This window comes from Cebus imitator, unplaced genomic scaffold, assembly GCF_001604975.1.
Source record: "Cebus imitator isolate Cc_AM_T3 unplaced genomic scaffold, Cebus_imitator-1.0 Scaffold18, whole genome shotgun sequence".
NCBI classification, from domain to species: Eukaryota; Metazoa; Chordata; class Mammalia; order Primates; family Cebidae; genus Cebus; species Cebus imitator.
Window position 1 is genome coordinate 16,268,608 of NW_016107333.1, and position 14,039 is coordinate 16,282,646.

The 14,039-nt window shown below is 43.5% G+C and overlaps 3 protein-coding genes across 5 annotated transcripts in view; 1 reads left to right on the top strand and 2 right to left on the bottom strand.

The window, feature by feature from the left end:
• The window catches only part of LOC108290873 (IKBKB interacting protein), a 24,514-nt gene extending 16,556 nt beyond the window's left edge, over positions 1-7,958 (bottom strand). For 2 of the 3 annotated variants that reach the window (XM_017510925.2, XM_037734019.1), the window contains exon 1: positions 7,375-7,958. In XM_017510925.2, coding sequence (XP_017366414.1) covers positions 7,375-7,553 — 179 coding nt within the window. In that variant the 5' untranslated portion in view covers positions 7,554-7,958. The remainder of the gene's footprint in view (positions 1-7,374) is intronic. The other variant, XM_017510935.2, reaches the window with a different exon arrangement.
• A 626-nt stretch (positions 7,959-8,584) lies between these two features.
• Positions 8,585-14,039, top strand: part of APAF1 (apoptotic peptidase activating factor 1) — a 92,087-nt gene continuing 86,632 nt past the window's right edge. Inside the window, exons 1-4 of the mRNA XM_017510886.2 lie at positions 8,585-8,692; positions 12,128-12,306; positions 12,439-12,628; positions 13,307-13,504. Coding sequence (XP_017366375.1) covers positions 12,169-12,306; positions 12,439-12,628; positions 13,307-13,504 — 526 coding nt within the window. The 5' untranslated portion in view covers positions 8,585-8,692; positions 12,128-12,168. The remainder of the gene's footprint in view (positions 8,693-12,127; positions 12,307-12,438; positions 12,629-13,306; positions 13,505-14,039) is intronic.
• On the bottom strand, positions 9,676-10,470 carry LOC108290884 (coiled-coil-helix-coiled-coil-helix domain-containing protein 2-like). Its single transcript, XM_037734026.1, has one exon. The coding sequence runs from the start codon at positions 10,413-10,415 to the stop codon at positions 9,960-9,962; it is 456 nt and encodes a 151-aa protein (XP_037589954.1). The 5' UTR covers positions 10,416-10,470; the 3' UTR covers positions 9,676-9,959.

Genomic DNA, 14,039 nt, shown 5'->3' on the forward strand with positions numbered 1-14,039 from the left:
GAGACTCCCTCTCAAAAAAAAAAAAAAAAAATTCATCCTCACTACATATGAACAGTGCACATAAGAAAAAAGTACAAAGCTGACTTAGCACTAGTGATGAAAAGTGGTCTGTGCAGTGCTGAGTTAAAATAGATTTCATTTTTCACTTACATGTGCCAGACACTATTCTAAGTACTTTATAAATATTAATTCATTTAACATTAAAGAAGAAGATGATTGACTTTCTTTTTTTTTTGAGATAGGGTCTTACTCTGCCACGCAGGCTGGAGTATAGTGGTGTGATCTCGGCTCATTGGAACCTCCACCGCCTGGGTTCAAGTGATTACAGGTGTAAGCCACTGCACCTGGCCTACATGACTGATTTTTCTAGAAGTCAAGAAAATACGCTGAGAAGGCTGCTTCAGTTCTGAAAAACTAAGCTTTCAAACTGGCATCCATGTTAGTGTGTAAGGTGCTTCATTTCCTTTTTATGAGTCGGGGCATATTCTTTTTTTTTTTTAAATGGTACTTCAAGTTCTGGGGTACATGTGCAGAACGGGCAGGTTTGTTACATACATACATACATATACACGTGCCATGGTGGTTTGCTGCACCCATCAACCAACCCATCATCTACATTAGGTATTTCTAATGGTATCCCTTCCCTAGTCCCCCACCGAGTCAGGGGCATATTCTAAGAAGAGCAATTCCCAGTCTTGCCATTTAGATGAGGGTAAAAAATAGGCAATTAGGTTCTGCTAAAGGGTACACCTTCTAGTAGAAGGAAGAGAAGAACTATAAGTAATTCTGGACTCGGGGATTTCTATTTCTAGGATCTTGGCCTTTCTTTGGGGATTAATATCCAAGGGAAGCCATGAATCATACTGGTTAGGTGGGTGACTGGAATACCTCAGCTCTGTCATTTACTAAGCTGTATAACCACTTTGGGCAAGTTAAATAACTTTGATGTTTCCTCATCTGTGAAGTGGGGATAATAATACCTTATTTTATTATTTTTTTTGAGTTGGAGTCTCGTACTGTCACCCAGGCTAGAGTGCAGTGGCATGATCTCAGCTCACTGCAACCTCTGCCTCCTGGGTTCAAGCAATTCTCTTGCCTCAACCTCCCAAGTAGCTGGAGGCTATAGGTGTGCGCCACCACACCCAGCTAATTTTTGTATTTTTAGTAGAGACGGGGTTTTACCATGTTAGTCAGGCTGGTTTCCAACTCCTGACCTCGTGATCCACCCACCTGGGCCTCCCAAAGTGCTGGGATTACAGGCATGAGCCACTGCGCCAGGTCTAATTTTATTTTTTTGACAAGATCTTGCTCTATTTCCCAGGATGGAGTGCAGTGGTGTGATCATGGCTCATTGCAGCCTCCCAGCTCCAATCCATCCTCCTACCTCAGCCTCCTCAGTAGCTGAGAACACAGGCATGTGTCATAATGCCTGGCTACTTTTTAAATTTTTTATAGAGATGTGGGTCTTCCTATGTTGCCCAGTCTTATCTTGAACCCCAGGGCTCAAGACAAGAAATCCTCCTGCCTTGTCTTCCCAAAGTGTTGGGATTATAGATGTGAGCCATAGCACTCAGCCAATACTTTGTAGGGTTATAGTTTGTTTTTCAATAGGGTTTCATTCTGTTACCCAGGCTGGAGTGCAGTGGCCTGATCATACCTCACTGCAGCCTTGAACTCCTGGGTTCAAGTGATTCTCCCACCTCAATCTCTTGAGTAGCTAGGACCACATGTACACTGCTACCACTGGCTAATTAAAAAAAAATTTTTTTTGTAGAAATGAGATCTGGCTATGTTTTTTTTCTTTCTTCTTTTTCTTTTAGGCAGCTGAAGAGGAAGAGGTCTACAGTGATGCAGCCATAGTTCACTGCAGCTCAAACTCCCTGGGGTCAAGCGATCCTCTCACCTTGGCCTGCCAAAGTGCTGGGACTATAAGTGTGAGTCACCACACCCGGCTGAGTTATTGAAAACACTAAATAGTTATTGCTATTCATAAAAGCTCCTGGAACAATAGAGCAGAGCACATCAGCTATTTCCTTTAAGTACCGTGGCCCCTTTCTTTTCTTTTTTTGGTGATGGAGTCTTATTTCTGTTGCCCAGGCTGAAGTGCAGTGGTATGATCTCGGCTCACTGCAACCTATGCCTCCCAGGTTCAAGTGATTCTCCTGCCTCAGCCTCCTAGGTAGCTGGGATTAGACGCCCGCCAAGAAGACTGGCTGCCTTTCTTTCGGACTACTTTGTGCAGCTACTCTTCTGTCCTTCCTACATGCCTGTGATTGTATAAAGGAGCAGGGTTCCTGCCCACTTGCACTTGATAGAAGCCCCAGGTCTGTCCGCCTTTGAACACTAAGTATAAACTGGGTTGTGTTTATGGCAAATGAAGGATGGAACAGATTAGATAGATTATACCACTTATAAATCACTAAAAAAAAAACCTCTTGTTTTTGGGCCTCTTCTCACTATTATATCATATCATGTCATATAGCCTTGTGGAAGAGTTAGACATAGGAGAAAGGGACCCCAGGCTACTTTTAGTGTAGGCCTTACAAAAAGAATCTTCCTGATTCCTTCATAAGCCATTGCAGTCTATAGAGATCTCATACAGATCTATCTAGGGTCGTTTGGTAATGAATGGTTTACATTTCCCTACAGTGCATGGTGGTAATTATTGGTGTGTGTTGCCTCTGTATAGTTCCTTTAGGAAGGTTACATGGTGGCAGGCAGCTGACTGAGGACTTATAAATTCAGGATTTCCTCTGGCTCTATTTCAGCTTAATGAAAAAGAGGCAAATAACCAAAGGAAGCTGTTGTTATAGACCTCCTGCAAGGAAAGAAGTTCCAGGGCCACTATTAGGGTCAGTCTCCACTTAGCCCTATGTTTCATATCATCCATAGCCTCATTTTTAGCACAATACCTAGGTTTCAAGAAAACCTTGACCATATTCCATTTTTAAGAAGCAGGGCATTTAAAGTATACCCTTGTCTTTTAGATAAAACTCTCCTAACAGAAAGAAAACTAGAACTAGAAATGGAATTAGCCAAGGTTTTACAGTTGGATTTATAGAGAAAATTATATTGGATAACAACAACAACAACAAAATACCAGTTATATGACTTGTTTAAAGAGCTTTTGACTTTTTGTACATAATTATAACAGATACTATAAAAAACTTTTATAAAAGCAATGAAAAAAATCTGTTGAAATATCCATAAGAAACACAATTTTCACAATGGAATTTCCAGCTGATTAAATTTCTATGTAATTAAATAAGCATGTGTGACAGGTTTTGTGTCTTGTTTAGTAATTTCACAACTTTTTAACTTTCTGAAAGCAGCATCTCAATTCTTTCATCTGAAAATTTTCCATAGGATATATCATGCTTTTTTTTTTTTTAATACTTCAAAAATTGTGACTCCTCACATAAGTGCCTGGAAGGTAACTTGGCAATAGCTGTTGTTGTTTAGTTGGTGGACAATTTTTTTTTTCTCTTTAACACTTATATGATTGTGGTATTTCTAGAAGGAGTTACTTTCACCAGATTGTTCTGTTTAGAGCTTCTCACTGACTCTATCAGGCTGTAGAATGTTTGGTTCTANTTTTTCCTTGACATAGGGTCTCACTTTGTCACCCAGGCTGAGTGCAGTGGCTCAATCATAGCTCACTGAGACCTTAAACTCCAGGGCTCAAGTGATCCTCCCACCTCAGTCCCCCCAAGTAGCTGGGACTGTAGGCATGCTATTTTTTTTGTATTTTTCATAGAGACAGGGTTCCACCACATTGCCCAGGCTGGTCTTGTACTCCTGAGCTCAAGTGATCCACTCGCCTTGGCCTCCCAAAGTGCTGGGATTATAAAGGTGGGAGGCACCGCTGCACCCGGCCTATCAGGCCTTTATTTAGCAGGGAGAAAATATTAAAGCAACACACTTCTAAGTTTCTTATATATTATTTCTCTTTTCTTTCCAAATAGAAAATGGTCTGAAGACAATGATATAGTGTAATTCCTTGAAATCCTCCTTGGGCAGTGAAAGGGTTCAGATTTTTTTCCTCCAACTTAATCAGATGAAGGATGAGAGGACAGATAAGCAGTGTTTAAGAGTACACAGAGAGACACACAGGCACTTGTATTTTAACCACCAGGGCCGTGTCAGTACAGAAAGCATTTAATAAGGATTTGATGGACTGACTTTTAGATACTAAATTATGTGTTTTAGTGGTAAAGATTTCAATGGCTTTGTTAAAATCCTAGGGAGCTTTTAAGTATTTTAAGATGCCAAATACTTGCTTTTTACTTGGAAAATATTTACGAATGTCTTATGGTGATAAATTTTTATTTCTAAATTTACTATGAATAAATATTTTGCTATAAACAGTAACCAAAGTACAGTACATATTCTTCAATTTTAGCAGCAAAAGATTTCACAAGAGCAACTGTCAACTATTTAAATAATAGTAGAATGTGCCCATAAAAATATACATATAATACATATATTTTAGAGACACAGGGTCTTTCTCTGTCTCTCAGACTGGAGCACAGTGGTATAATCATCGGTCACTGCAGCCTTGACTTCCCAGGCTCAAGCTATCCTTCCACCTCAGCCTCCCAAGTAGCTGGGACTATAGGCACGTGAACGCCACCACACTTGGCTGTTTAACATTTTTTTTGTAGACACGGTCTATGTTTCCCAGGCTGGTTTCGAACTCCTGGCCTCAAGCGATTCTCCTACCTCAGTCTCCCAAAGTGCTGGGATTACAGGCATGAACCACTGCGTCTGGCCCCCAAAATTATTTTTGATATAGCAATGTTTTATCATTTTGCAAACACATAGCTCAAATGAAATCTTCCTAATGAATGTAATACATTTTGGTCTTTATTGTCTGCAGGCAGTAAAGAATCACTGACAGCAAATTCCTGATGTTTTATTCCCATAAAGTTTAGTTTTCTATTAAAGCTAACCAGGATAGTAACTCTTTCCCGATACAAAAAAGGTTATTTATTTAGGCAAGTCTTGCTCTGTCACCCAGGAGTGCAGTGGCAGATCTTGGCTCACTGCAACCTCCACCACCTGGGTTCAAGTGATTCTCCTGCCTCAACCTCCTGAGTAGCTGGGATTACAGGTATGCGCCACCAGGTCCAGCTAATTTTTGTATTTTTGGTAGAGATGGGGTTTCACCATGTTGGCCAGGCTGGTCTTAAACTCCTGACCTCAAGTGATTAGCCCACCTCGGCCTCCCAAAGTGCTAGGATTACAGGTGTGAGCCACCACATCTGGCCCAAAAAGGTTTTTTTTTTTTTTAAATTTACTTAAAGAAGGTCACTCTTTTTAAGGCATAAGAGCAGTTTATTTAAAACAGTAAATTCAGTACATTTATTCCTTTCAGATCAAAATTAACATATTCTGTATTAGTAAAATAAACAATGCTATCTTTTTTTTTTTTTTTTTCCTGAGACGGAGTCTTGCTCCATCCTGCAGGCTGGAGAACAGTGTCATGATTTTGGCTCACTGCAACCTCTGCCTCCTGGGTTCAAGTGATTCTCCTGCCTCAGCCTCCTGAGTAGCTGGGATTACAGAGCGTGCCACCATGCCAGGTTTTTTTGTATTTTTAGTAGATGCAGGGTTTTGCCATGTTGGCCAGTCTGGTCTCGGACGACTGACCTCAGGTGATCTGCCTGCCTTGGCGTCCCAAAGTGCTGGGATTACAGGCATGAGCCACCACTGCCAACTGACAATTCTGTCATTTTTGAAGAGAGCATTTAATTACTTTATTGTAACAAAATTTAAAAGAAATTATTTTTTGAGACAGAGTCTGGCTCTGTTGCCCAGGCTGGAATGTAATGGTGCAATCTTAGCTCACTGTAACCTCCACCTCCCCAGATAGAGTGATTCTCCTGCCTCAGCCTCCTGAATAGCTGGGATTACAGGTGTGTGCCACCATGCCTAGCTAATTTTTGTATTTTTAGTAGAGACGGGATTTCATTATGTTGGCCAGGCTGGTCTCGAACTCTTGACTTCATGATCCACCCACCTCGGCCTCCCAAAGTGCTGGGATAACTGGCGTGAGCCACCGAGCTTGGTTGTAACAAATCTTTTAACTCTGAAAAATACACAATTTGAGATGAGTCACCAGTAAAGTATAATTCTATATGTACTAGCATCAAAAATGTTCTAGACATCCAGGATCTCTTCTAAAATTTGATCACTCTGGAAGATTGACAACAGTCTTACTAAATAACTTTACAAAGAAATGAAAAATGGACAAAAATTCTATTAAGGTGCTACTCTTATTAAAATGAAATGGGCTATTCCCTCCCCCCCCAAAAAAAATTCAGAAAATAAAATTCACGAGTTGGTTGTAACGAATATTTCCAATATTCATTTTTCCTAATGACAACAATATATCCACATTTACCTGGTTTAAAAACTGCAACTGTTTAAAGTGCACTCTAGTGCTATATTTTTGTAGCTTTACCATATCGAAGTTCAATCTGTAACTAACTTGGTAAAAGACCTTAAATTCATAATGCATGCACGGTGATCAACATATGAGGTCTCCTCCAAACTCTGCTGTTATAATAACGATCTGTTTTTTTTGTTGTTGTTTGTTTTTTGAGACTGAGTCGGAGTCTCTCTCGGTCGCCCAGGCTGGAATGCAGTGGTGCAATCTTGGCTCACTGCAGCCTCTGCCTCCCGGGTTGAAGCGATTCTCCTGCCTCAGCCTCCGGAGTAACTGGGACTGCAGGGGCCCACCACCACGCCCGGCTAATTATTTGTATTTTTGGTAGAGACGGGGACTGCAGGGGCCCACCACCACGCCCGGCTAATTATTCGTATTTTTGGTAGAGACGGGGTTTCACCATGTTGACCAGGCTAGTCTCGAACTCCTGACCTCCAGTGGTCCACCTGCCTCGGTCTCCCAACATAATGATCTGTTTCCCAACATAATGATCTGTTTTAAGGTTGTAAGTATTTCCATTAGGCATTTATGAGGCAAGGAGAATGGGGCAGATGTGTCCCGGACTGGGGCACAGTGGACAAGAAGTAACGGTTTAATATAACATGAACGCTTCCGACATGTATCGCGCGCTTCAGAAAGTGTGGCCGAATCTGCATCTCTTAACAAACGGCTAGTTCCCAAACCTTAGCCTCAACTCCGTCTGAGCGATATGGGCATGCTACCAGTACGGGAGAAAATGGGATACAGGAAACGCGCGAAAGGGAAAAACAAGGCTGGTTTCCTTCCTTTGGGGTAGAGACAGAGGCGCAGAAGGCCCAGGTCTGGGGGGTTGGATCACCTCCGTCGGGATGCGGAGCCGGGTGGGAGCCCAAGCAGCAGCGAGCTCACAGGAGGCTGGCCAGGGGAGCCTCGCGTCCACTTACCAGGCTAGGCCCAGGCAAGTCCCCAGCGACAGCAGACTCAGGCCCGTCCGGGGGTCCGCCCAGCCCCCGCCTCCGCCGCCCGGGGCCTCGGGGCTCTTACAGTCCTCGCTCCGCTTCCCGGGCTCCGTAGCAGGGGCTCCCTTGGGCCCCGACTTCTTCCGGCTCTTCACCTCAGACATGTCTGGAGGCCCTAGCACGACAAGTCCCGGGCGGCTTCTTCACCCGGGAAGCAGGACGTGGCCGCCTAGGCGTCTGCGGGAATCCTGGGCGGTGACCGCGCCCCCTCACAGACTTGGCACCGCCCAGAGCCCAGCCCCTTCCTTCTCCCCGCCATCCTCGTTGATTCTGATTCACTGAGTGTTTCAGCTACCTGCTCCCTAGTTCCCCTAGTCGAGATTGGCGGCGACCTCACGCCGCAGCACCTTCCGCTACGAGATTGCTCCAAATTCGAGGAAATTCAAACTCCCGGGCGCGCGCAGGCTGACGGGACTAAAGGAGGAGGGGAGGGGGCGCGCGCGCGCCACGTCGAGCGCGCCGCCGTGGCCCGAATTCTGCCTTGGTGAGAAAGCGGCCTGTCCCTGTGCCTTAGTCACGCCCTCTCCGCGCGGTAGGCGGGCACTTCCCCTACGCGCGCGGGCAGGAGCAGCGGCGGGAGTGCGCGGCGGCAGCCGGGGTCGCCCCTTGGGGCTTAGGGTGTGTTTATTTGCATAAGCGGGCGCGCGCCGTCCGGGCTGGGCGTACCCGGCGGGTTTTGGCTGCTCAGCTGTACAGAGGCGGAGAAGAAGAGGTAGCGAGTGGAAGCGTCTTTTCTCTCCCTGGGCAAAAGGGATAGAACCGGAGGTGTGGAGTCTGGGCTGTCGGCGACCCGCGGAGACTTGAGGTGCCGCGGAGGCGTCCGGAGTAACGCCGGGCTCCCGCGGGGTGCAGCTGCCGCCGTGGGAAGGGCGCCACAGGCCGGGAACCCCTCATCCCTTTGTATCTGGGAGTGGGGTCCATCGGAGGGCGGCCCGCGGGCCGGGCCTCACCGCGGCGCCCCGGGACTGTGGGGTCAGGCTGCAGCTTGGGTGGACTCCCACTTTGCCACCTTTCGGAGGTCCCTGGGGGTCTTCGTGCGCCCCGGGGCTGCGTAGATCCAGGTGAGGCGCCTGTGAGGACCGAACCTGCCCCGGGGCACAGGGTATGTGACGAGCCAGCGCCCCGCACTCCCGATTCCCGGACGAAAACCCTTTTTGCTGTTTCCCCTACATCGCCCTGGAGTCTCCTAGTCTTGTCCCCGCAGTGCCACCCTTCCCAGTAAGTCCTAGGCGCTAAGGCTTGGGTAAGTTGACCTCCTCACTTTTCTCCCTGAGCCAGGTTCTTTGGAGGCTCAGTAGCTGATTTCAGGGACAGGGAATTTGAGGACATGGAATATTTGATAACCATCCTTCTCCTGTACCAGGAAGAGAAATTATCTAAAGAGGAAGTAGTAAACTTGAGGTTTTTGTGGATAAACATATACTGTGCTTTCTATTTTACATCTATGAAAAGTTTTGCTTTCCATTTTGTTGTGGGTTACAAAAGATGGGACCCTTTGAGGCTTTGTTCAGATGTTTTAATTTGTGCAGTTTTAAAACGGGTTTAAGGTTTATATATTTTAGTTTAACAGGACTAGGTGAAATTGGAAATTAGTTCCAGAAAGCCAGAGTGTCTATTTGCTTAGCTATTGGACATAACCTAAAAAATTCATTCATTCTTGTTTTTATCACATCGAATTTCATTACTGTAAATTGAGGAACATTTTATGTTTAAGAGGACAAAAACATTAACATTTTAAAAAATGAGAGTTTTGATTCCAATGAATAACTTTTTAACAGTTTTGTGCCACTGCTGGGCATTTTGTAAGCCGTGATGAGCATAGGCAAATGCCCCACGTCCCTATTTTTCCAAGTGCTACATTTGGTGACTTCAAAAACAGCCATTGGCCGGGCCCGGTGGCTCACACCTGTAATCCTAGCACTTTGGGAGGCCAAGGTGGGTGGATCACCTGAGGTCAGGAGTTCAAGACCAGCCTGGCCATCGTGGTGAAACCCCATCTTTAAAAAAAAAAAAAAAATAGTCATTGAAGTTTGATAATTATTGCCCCTCCTCTGTGAGCTCCAAGTTACTTGTGCTCTGGTTTTGTACTTCCGGCATAGTCACATTCTCACTCCCTCTTTTTCTTCTCTGACTAGACTGTGAATTATTTCAGGGAAATGACTCAATTTTTTTCTGTAGTCTTGGTGCCTGACACAGAGGGAGGGGCACAAAGGTGTATTGAATGAATTTTTTTTTTTTTTTGGAAGAAAATCACTTTATTCTAATTAACTCACAAAGAATAAAATCATAACAGCTAGTTTAAGGAGGCCACACAAACATTTGACCCGCTCCAAATTCTACAGAGGAGGAACACCCCTTTCCATTTCAATTCTGAAGCAAGGAAGCTGGGAATGACAGGAGAGGTTTAACTGATGGCTACACTTTATACCTTCACTATTAATTAAATTTTTATATTAAGTTAACTTGGTTATGAGAACTGGTTTTCCATTTCTCTAGTTTGAACTTCTTGATTAGGCCAATCCATTTGCAAGTCGGCACTGTTTCAGCACCTCACTGAAACCCTCACAGAGCTTGATGTCACCCTGGTTCTGGGCACACTCCAAGAACTGTTTGATCTCATAGAAGCAAGGCTGCTGCTGCTGCGCCGGCTGGGTTCCCTGAGGCTCCTGGTAAGTGATGTCAGAGCTCGCAGGCTCAGGATCACTTCCTCCTCTGAAGCCCCCAGTAATTGCGTGGCCCAGTGTGTGCCCCACAGCAGAGCCCACAGCCACGCCAGCTGTAGTGATTACCATCTGGGACAGCAGACCTGGCTGCCGGGGCGCAGCAGCAGGAGAGCCAACTGCAGAGGGGGGTGCCGCTGCTGGTGGCTGAGCGGCTGGTGCTGGCCTGGGCGCAGCTCTCATCTGGGGGGCCCGGCTGGCCGGAGGGGCCATGCGGGAGGTGCGGCTTCGGCTTCCACGCGGCATCCTAGCGACGGGGCTGCTTGGCCTTTAGACGTGCAATCTGAATGAACTAATTAATAAACCCATTTAGACTCACTTTATACATTGGATAGAGTTCTGTTAATGTTTTGAAAACTTGTAGATACTGTGAACTGGGTTTTATGCCCATGGAAAAATTTGCATTATATTTGAAATAAAGTTGCTAGAAACTTCAAGTATTTTACTATAAAGGCTGTTAATCTTTCCTCATGTCCTCTTGGTTCGAGAAGCAACATCTGAAAGTATTTCCTGTTGCTTTGTGGGAAATGTGTTTAGCAAGGAAGACCTAGAACTGACATCCTCCTTGAAGGAGAACTAATACTGAATACTAACAATGCTCTATTCAGTCTTATGTTTGATAAAGAAAACAAGAAGTCTCTTAATATTAGGACTGCAGTGTAAACACTATTTTATACAATCTTAATTTAAAAAGGAAGTATTTTATTATAAAAAATGATAATGTATGTTTTAAAAAAATTAACAGTAGAGGCTGGGTATGGTGGGGCTCACACCTGTAATCCCAGCACTTTGGGAGGCTGTGGCTGGTGGATCACTCACCTAAGGTCAGCAGTTCGAGACCAGCCTGGTCAGCATGGTGAATCCCCATCTCTACTACCAAAAAAAAAAAAAAAATTAAGACAGGGTGGGAGAAATCCCAAATTTTGCTACTCAGAAGTAACCCAAACATTTTGATGAATAAACTTCTAAACATCTCCTATATATTTTCATATGGTGCCAACACGTTTTATGTTATATGTGGGATCATATTTCTGTTTTTTCAGCAGCAGTGTTATGAACACCTTTCCATGTCAATACATAGAGATATGTGTCTTGTAATTTTGAATGGCTGCATAATATTCCATTTTGTATACATACCCTAATTTTTAAAATCCATATTCAGAATGATGGACACTTAGGTTGTCCATCATTATTTTTCATCACTGAAACATCCTCCATTCATTCTTTTTTATTTTTATTTATTTTTATTTTTTTGAGACGGAGTTTCACTCTTGTTACCCAGGCTGGAGTGCAATGGCGCGATCTCGGCTCACTGCAACCTCCGCCTCTCGGGTTCAGGCAATTCTCCTGCCTCAGCCTCCTGAGTAGCTGGGACTACAGGCACGCACCACCATGCCCAGCTGATTTTTTGTATTTTTAGTAGAGACGGGGTTTCACCATGTTGACTAGGATGGTCTCGATCTCTTGACCTCGTGATCCACCCGCCTCGGCCTCCCAAAGTGCTGGGATTACAGGCTTGAGCCACTGCGCCCGGCCTTTATTTTTATTTTTTACGCTAGCCTCCCAATGTGCTGGGATTATAGGCTTGAGCCACCACATCTAATCTGAAGCTCATTAATTCTCCTAATGGATATTTTTACATATGAGTGTGAATGTCTCCTTGAGGTAAATTCTTAGAAGTGGGATTTCTGGGTTAGAGAGAAGACTTACTTTAAACACTTCTGTATCTTATACTGCCTAACAGAAAAATTGCTTCCGTTTTCTACTTTCCCCAATTAGTGCATAAGAATGCCCATTTTCTCATACCTTTCTAAGCATTGGGTTTTGTCCATTTAAAAATTTTTGCCAAGAAAAAACAATCAGTTTTGTTCTTTTTACATTTCTTGTTTACTGGTGAGATTATGTATCTTTTCATATACTTATTTGGCCTGACAAATATTTTGGTGTTTTGGCTGTAGCTCATGGTTCACAGCTCAAAGAGAAAAAGATTTGAGGGAGGATGGATGCAAAAGCTCGAAATTGTTTGCTTCAACATAGAGAAGCTCTGGAAAAGGACATCAAGACATCCTACATCATGGATCACATGATTAGTGATGGATTTTTAACAATATTAGAAGAGGAAAAAGTAAGAAATGAGGTAAAGCTCTCTGAGGCAGTCCACACTTTCTTAAAAATTTTTAGAATTTTAGAACCGCCCTGATCTCCACTAATTTATGTTGTATACATACTCATTGTTGTATATACTAAACTACTTAATTTTTTTTTTTAGCCCACTCAACAGCAAAGAGCAGCTATGCTAATTAAAATGATACTTAAAAAAGATAATGGTTCCTACATATCATTCTACAATGCTCTACTACATGAAGGATATAAAGATCTTGCTGCCCTTCTCCATGATGGCATTCCTGTTGTCTCTTCTTCCAGTGGTAAAGATTCAGTTAGTGGAATAACTTCATATGGTTTGTATCCATTATACCTTCTGTCAGTTTGCTATCAAAATTGCTGCCGATTTGTCTTATTATAGATGTAATTTTCTGAAAACAGTGTGACCAGTTCACTGAAAACTACATGTTGAAAAATTGTAGTGATGTTTTCAGTTTAAATATTTCTTATTTGCATCCATGTTAAATCTCACATTTTCTTCTTGCCCAGTGAACTATACTGCTGAGATAATAATATGTCTACCCTAATTTTTAGAGACAATAAGACAATTTATAGGCCCTTGTTTATTTTCCAGTTCTATGTGTTTATAAGAGTTTATAGGAAAAAATAAGAATCTTTAGAAATATATACTCTTGAAAGGCTCTGAGGTATGCCATAAATATTTCTCCTTTTATACTCTCCTTCCCAGTCTTCAATATGAGAGAGACTGAAAGTCAGGAAATAGCAGGGTGAGTAAAGACAGATACAGATAGAGGCTTCCATTTTCTTTAGTTACCTTGAAGGATGTGTGTTTGCCTTTGCTGTCTGTGGTCTGAGAAATCAGAAAATTGAAGTTAATATGCTAGCCACATTTTCTTACTTCTCTTGGAAATTTTCAGGCTAAGCCTCAGCTTTGCTCTTTGGTTTTTATGGTATTACTTAAGTGATCATTCCAAAGTTCTATTCATTCATGCTTGTTTTGTTTTGGATTTTAGTAAGGACAGTCCTATGTGAAGGTGGAGTACCACAAAGGCCAGTTGTTTTTGTTGCAAGGAAGAAACTGGTGAATGCAATTCAGCAGAAGCTCTCGAAATTGAATGGTGAACCAGGATGGGTCACCATATATGGAATGGCAGGCTGTGGGAAGTCTGTATTAGCTGCAGAAGCTGTTAGAGATCATTCCCTCTTAAAACGTAAGTGTCTTAGTCTATTTCATAGTCTAGTGAGGTAGATAGACGTAAAAATATTATGATATATCAATATATGATAAATGGAATGGTAGAAGCAAGTATAAGGTACAGAGTTAGAACAAAAGAAGGGTATGTTAACTCTCTAAGGGGAGATTATGGATAGGACAGGCTTTCTGAATGAGATGACATTTTAGCAAGAGTTTGGAGGAAGAATAAAAGTTTGCCAGGCAGTAAAGGTAGGTATGGGAGAGTAAGGAAGTGGAAGGGTATTGGGTGGTTTTTAGAGTAGGGAAGGGCATACTGAGTAGAAGATAGTTTACGACATGTTGCAGGGTGCGGTGGCTCAAGCCTGTAATCCCAGCACTTTGGGAGGCCAAGGCGGGTGGATCACGAGGCCAAGAGATCGAGACCATCCTGGTCAACGTGGTGAAACCCCGTCTCTACTAAAAATACAAAAAATCAGCTGGGCATGGTGGCGCGTGCCTGTAATCCCAGCTACTCAGGAGGTTGAGGCAGGAGAATTGCCTGAACCCAGGAG

Excerpts from the sequence above, each read along its gene's own strand:
- LOC108290884 (XM_037734026.1), bottom strand. The coding sequence starts at position 10,415 with ATGCCGCGTGGAAGCCGAAGCCGCACCTCCCGCATGGCCCCTCCGGCC.